A 6,359-nucleotide genomic window follows, 5' to 3' on the forward strand; every position below is an offset into this window, starting at 1 on the left:
GCAGATGTTTGGCATTGTTGTGTGAAAAATGACAATCGATTATCAAAATAGTTGCAGATCATTTTTCTGTCAACTGGTTTCAGCTCTACAGGGTTTAACTTAACAATGAAAAGTTTTGTCCTGTTTTAACTTAAAGTTGAGAGCTGGAAACTCATATTTTATAACATACTTTATTATGATTACCAACAATCGTGCCCCATTGGTACTTAAAGTCACAAATTGTGATAGCTGTGAGAGCACAAATGGTAGCGTGAAGGTTTGAAACACTTCACAACATTTTGTTTGGTCCCAGTCTTTATGCTAAGCTAGGCTAACCACAACTCCAGCTTAACAGAGACATAAGACTGAATCCATCCGAGTGTCTCAGAAAGAAAGAAAACAAGTAAATTTTCCAAAGTGTTGGGTTACAGTTTTCCTCTGAGAGTGCTAAATCAGAATCACCAGCAGGATGGAGGGTTTGTTTTTTCCAGTTCAGACGAGCTAAAATATTTTTTCCCAACAATGTGACAAATGAAATCTGAAAAAACAAACAAAAAAAAAATCACACAAATTGAGATTTTTGCATCGTGGCCTCGCAGATTAAACAACAGCTGAGCACAAAAACAACCTTCATCTTTTTACTGAATGATTTGAACTGAAATCCATCACAGTCGACATTCAGACGCCTTTAACTTTTGGGTCAAACATGTTGTTGTGCAGTAATTCAGTTGTCTGCTGAACTGAAATGACCAAATACACATTACCCTTTTAAAATATGATCTTTTTTTTACAATATTCCTGTTTGCTTGTTGATTGTCTTTAAGGTTTGAGTTTCTAACATCACTCGTAGATGTTCTAACGTGTCACCACAACAATAACATGATAACGTGGACTGTGACGGATTCGTTTCATGTCACTGCAGGTTGATTTTTAATAGAAATTAACTGAATCTAAAACTTTTATTTTTATCAGAACTGGGTCCACATCATCGGGCCGCGTCCCATGATCCTCTCTGTTAACCTCCGAGAGGTTTTGTGGTCATCGTCTTTAAACGTGACGTCAATTAAGTTTCAGTTTTTGTTGGAATAAATTAAATCAGCTGTTACAGCTATCACTGATTACTGTCATACTGAAGAAAACTTTAACATGTTCTGCATGTTTTTTCTCAGGTTTGTAAGCGTTTTCATGAACATTTAGTGAGAAAATTATATCCTTAAAAAGTTAAATCACTGTAAAACCCACTGAAATAATGATCCGAAACACTGAGATCAGCTAAAATAAACCTGATCAGATTGAGGATCTGCGTTTAATGTTGCAGATCAGAGTAGAGAAGCTTCAGCTGGCAGCTTCTCATGTTTCACTGTTTCACTCTCAGCAGGTTAAAACCATAAACGTGTCGGACGGCGGCTCGTATCAGCCATCACTGACTCGGTTTGTGTGTCTGTACTCGACTAAAAGATGGGAAAGAGAAGAAGAAGAAGAAGAAGAAGCTCCAACAGAGTGAGACATCTTCTCTCTGGAGGATCGTCTCACATCATTTATACCAAATCAATCATTTACATTGATTTGGATCAGCTCGTGAAGAATAAGGAGTTAAATTTAGTTGCTTCAGCTGATCATTAATCATATTATTTATATTAAGTTCTTTATTGTAGCTCGAGCTGCGCTGAGCAGCTGCGTCTCTTAGATAAACTCTGGATGTGAGATGACCACAATCCCTCCGACAGAAACAGAGAGGCTGCTGGGAAACGGCCCGTTCAGAGTAACTGGAGGTCACATGATCAAACAAATGGATTTAACTCGACTCAGTGATCACATGGTGTCCTGCGGCTCGTTCACGTCTCCGATCAGCAGTTTGACTGGATTTTATTGAATTAAACATGTTTTTTTATATTGAAGTGATGATGTCATCAAGGTGAGACGTTACCATGGGGACTGAAACTCAGGTGTTCAAAAAAAAAAACAAAAAAACAAAAAAACAAACAAACTGTGTGTGCGGACGAATCTAGATTCAGACTGGACACAAGTCACATGACCACCAGGTGGTGTGAAGATACACACATACACACACACACACACACACACACACACACACACACACAGGTGGATGAGCAGGAGTGTGTGTGTGTGTTGTGTTTTTCAGTGACAGGAATGTGTGAACACTCAGGTGAACAACAGCATCAGTAGCTACCTGCCCTCAGTGTCGCCTGACAGGACGCCGCCGCCGCCGCCGCAGCTCCACAGCACACCTGAACACATCGCCACGCCCAGGTCACATGACACCGACACGCAGGTTCATCTAGAAACATGTGTGTGTGTTTATGTATCTTTATTGTTGTAAATAAAGTTTAATCCTGATAAAATATGATAAATATCACATCAGAGCTTCCATGTCGACATATTTTTATTTATTTATATTTAAAGACGTCAGACACAAACTATCGCTGTGTGTTTACAGGAAAACCAGAACCAGCAGCCTGAACCACGAAGCCACGTCAACATCTGGCTTCACGGAGCCCGACGGACGCCGTCACGCCAAGCGGCGGCGGCGCTGGCGGTTAAGTCAACCCGGGTTTAAACCCGATCTGAACACGAGGCGACGCTGCAGCTGCTGGTCCACGTAACATGAACAGGATCTCCTCTGATTGGATGATCAGTAGTTGATGCTTTTATACGCTCCGGAGCTGTTACCATGGCGATGAAACCGGGTAAGAAGTGAAGCACATAACTGCTTCGGAGAGCCAGTTAACCCCAGATAATAATAATAATAATAATAATAATAATAATAATAATAATATCTAATCAATCTAATTAATATCAGACTGATGTTTTCAGCTCTTCTGCAGAAACTAGTTTGTGTTTGAGCGGCTCCACCCGTAACTACCTCGACCACACCAGACGAAGAGTGAGGAAGACCACCGGCCTCTTCATCATCAGTCTATGAAAAACAAGCGGGATAAAGTGATATATTTTCATTATTGATTATTTTTCTGTTGATCGTTTAAATGAGCTGAAGAAGAAGAAGAAGAGCAGCTGAACTGATTCATCGTCTGTTTTATTAAAACTGATCAAATAAAGAGAAGAAACACAAACTGTAACGATCTACGATGACATAATCTGGTCTCGTTTGCTTTTTCTAAAGTGTGTGTGTGTGTGTGTGTGTGTGTGTGTGTGTGTGTGTGTGTGTGTGTGTGTGATCAGGCGTGTCGGCGTGCGTTCTGTTGGCGTGACGATGCGTCAGGTGGAAACGCTGCTGCTGCTGCTGCTGCTGCTGCTGTGCGGCGAGCTCCTCGTCAGACTGAAGCGTGTTAACAAGAGACTCGGCGGCTGTTGTTGTGTGTTGGAAGACGCCTGGACGCCGGTAAGCGGGGGGGACGGCGAGGGGACACCCCCGGGGACAGCGGAGGTTTCCTCTCGTCACAGGCGCCGAGTCGGTCGGCGGTAGTCACATCATCACTGTCGTTGTTTTACCCCAGCTCATCCAATGAGAGAAGGTGTTGTTCCTGAGAGCCTTGCTGATTGGTGGCAAGGAGGCGCGCAGGGCCCGGGAGTGTTGAGACGGTGTCGTCCAGGAAGTAGAGGAGGGGGGGGGGCGGGGCTTCAGATCGATTCCAAATAAAAAAAACGCAACTAAAAACCTGAAAACAAAGAACAGCCTTCAGTTTACAAATACGTCAGTTTTCTTCTATCAAGTTCAAGTCGAGTTCTGTACAATCCCGCTCAAACACCGCCGCCTGCTGCTGCGCCGCCGCCTCGCGCTCGTCCACGTCCTCCTCCCCGTCCTCGTCCTCCTCTTCATCGTCGTCGTCCTCGCGGCACTCCTCGTCGCTCTCGCTCAGCGGCCCGATGCTGGTCCTGCCCAGGCACTCGGCCGGCGAGCAGGAGCCTCGGAAGTCGCTCATGAAGGACTCCATGCCCATGCAGACGTCACCGCCGCACGCCAGCCTGCCGCCGCCGCCGCGCTCCAAACACTGCGGGTCGATGCTGCGGGTCTGCGGGGGGACGACAGGAAACCATCAAACATCTCAGATAAAACAATCAGCTAATGAAGTGATGAAGGGTTTATTGACGGTACCTGAGTCATCTTGGTGAAGTCCAGGACGGGGCGGGCGCAGGGCCGGTCGGGGTCGCGGCGTCTCTTCAGTCCCGGTTTGAGCAGCAGCAGGTCGCAGGGCTGCGAGTGGCAGCGCGGCAGCTGCGGCGGCAGGCTGCGGCGCAGGGACGACGGCGTGCTGCAGGCCGAGGAGGGCGAAGCGGGCACCGGGCCCCCCCCCCCCCGCCGCCGCCACCGCTGCCGGAGCGACGGCGGAGGCGGAGCAGCCCGGGGGAGGCGGCGCCGCTTGGCTCGGCACGGGAGGCGGAGGCAGGAAGGAGGTGGAGGAGGCCGCCGAGTCTCTGATGAGCACGGGCGAGAGGGAGAAACGCCTCTGAGGAGGGGGAGGCGGGTGGAGCGGGGAGGGCGAGGAGGAGCAGGAGGACGGCGAGGGGAAGAAGCAGCAGCAGGCTCCTCCCCCCGCCGCCGCCTCGCTGGGGTCCCAGGGGAAGCTCCAGGGCAGCGGCGAGTCCGGAGACAGCGCCAGGCTGAAGAAGGTGGGGCTGGACGAGGAGTGCAGCGACGAGTTCAGAGAGGAGCTGGGAGCGCGGAGGGGACAGGCTCCTCCCCCCGCCGCACCCGCCCCTATACCCCCTCCTCCTCCTGGACCCGCCCCCCCACCCGTGACCCCTCCCCCCGCTCCTCCGTGGCACTGCTGGCGACTGACGGGAGTCCAGACCCGCGAGGCGCTGGGCCGCCAGGTGTAGCGGCAGCGCGACAGGTCCTCGGGCACCGACAGCGAGCGGCAGTGGCGTTTGGGGGGCGGGGGAGGAGGGGGAGGGGGACCGGGACCGGGAGGGGCCGCCCCCGCTGCCGCCGCCGCCGCCGCCGCTCCGGGGAGGGACAGCTCGGACGCTGAGGTGCTGGGCGCCAGGGGCCGGTGCTGCTGCTGCGGCTGGGAGGGGGGGCCGTCCAGGGGGTCGCCCCCCTCCTGCAGGTGAGCATCTGGGGGCACCAGGGGCACGGGGCCGGGGGGGAAACTAGAGCTCAGCAACCCCCCCTGCAGGCCGGACTTGGAGGGAGGGCAGAGCTGCCAGTAGCTGCTCTCTGAGGACACACACACACACACACACACACACACACACACACACACACACACACACACACAGAGTCAGCTGACAGGTCATGTGACGCCTGTTTGCTGCATTTAAAGGAACATCAGTTTCCTCCTAATGGTTCGTCCCACTGATGACGTCATAGTGATGTCATCAGGGTTACCAGCCAGACAGTTACAACAAAAACAGCTGCAGGTTGCAGGAAGTAATAATAATAATATGTTAATGTTCAAGACACCCGCCGAGGGGCATTCTGGGAAATGTAGGAGCTAAAAAGGACGTCAGGGAGGTGACTCACCAGGCATCAAGCCATCTGGGGGCCAGCACTCTGCGAGGGTTTTCGGGTCCAGCAGGGACTGAAAGACAAGAAGACAAAGACGTCCAAAATGTCCAAACCGTCTAACATCATCATCATCATCATCATCATCATCATCATGTATTTCATCTTAAAACACTGGAGAGCTGAAGCTGCATCGGTAGCCATGACGCCATGACGGTGACAAACTCCTCATTTCTGTCTCTGGATCAGAAGAAATAACACCGAGCTAACAGAGGTCAGAGGTCAGAGGTCACTGCTCTAATCAATAACCTGAAAAAAACCTTTAAAAATGGCCGTCAGAGTCAAACCACCTGACTCACCAGGTAGAAGTCCCCCGGCTGAGCAGGGTCGCCTTCCAGAGTCTGCTTCCTCAGGCTCTCCACCAGCAGCGTGACCACAGCATGGTGGCAGGGGGCGGGGCCGAGGGGGGAGACGGGGGAGGGGGGCGGGGAGGAGACGGGGAGTGGAGGGGGAGGAAGAGGAGGGAGGGGAGAGCCACGCCCGTCTGACCGTCCGTCCGTCGGGTCTGTCACGGGAGGGGGGGGGGGGGGGGAAGGGGAGGGGCCGAGGGGTTGGAGACTCCTCCTCCTCCTTACACCTCAGGGCCAGGTAGCCCCGCCCACTCTCACAAGGGCATCATCGGTCAGCTGTTGCCCCCGGCAACCCACCTGGAGAGGAGGGAGAGAAACACACGGTTACGTTCACACAGACGGACTCTGAGCTGCATGTTGGAGCTTCTCTCTGCAGTTTGTTTTAACGTTCATCAAGTTTCTGAGTTCACTGAAAATCAGATTTTTAAGGGGCGGGGCCTACGAGCAGGATGTGTGACATCACAACTAGCTTGGAAGCCACTTCTGGTTCAAAACACAACTTACACAAAGTGTGACGTGGAAACTTAAAGCCTCCAGAGCAC

General features: G+C 51.4%; 1 protein-coding gene across 1 annotated transcript; it reads right to left on the reverse strand.

Moving 5' to 3' along the window:
* Positions 1 to 3,017: 3,017 nt before the first annotated feature.
* Positions 3,018 to 6,024, reverse strand: fam53c (family with sequence similarity 53 member C). Its single transcript, XM_044370154.1, is given in 5 exon segments — positions 3,018 to 3,971; positions 4,055 to 4,249; positions 4,251 to 5,119; positions 5,426 to 5,483; positions 5,767 to 6,024. Coding segments are annotated over 4 exon segments (1,389 nt in total). The 5' UTR covers positions 5,433 to 5,483; positions 5,767 to 6,024; the 3' UTR covers positions 3,018 to 3,653.
* Positions 6,025 to 6,359: the final 335 nt, after the last annotated feature.

The sequence above is a fragment of the Thunnus albacares genome, chromosome 13 (genome assembly GCF_914725855.1).
Source record: "Thunnus albacares chromosome 13, fThuAlb1.1, whole genome shotgun sequence".
Classification (NCBI taxonomy): domain Eukaryota; kingdom Metazoa; phylum Chordata; class Actinopteri; order Scombriformes; family Scombridae; genus Thunnus; species Thunnus albacares.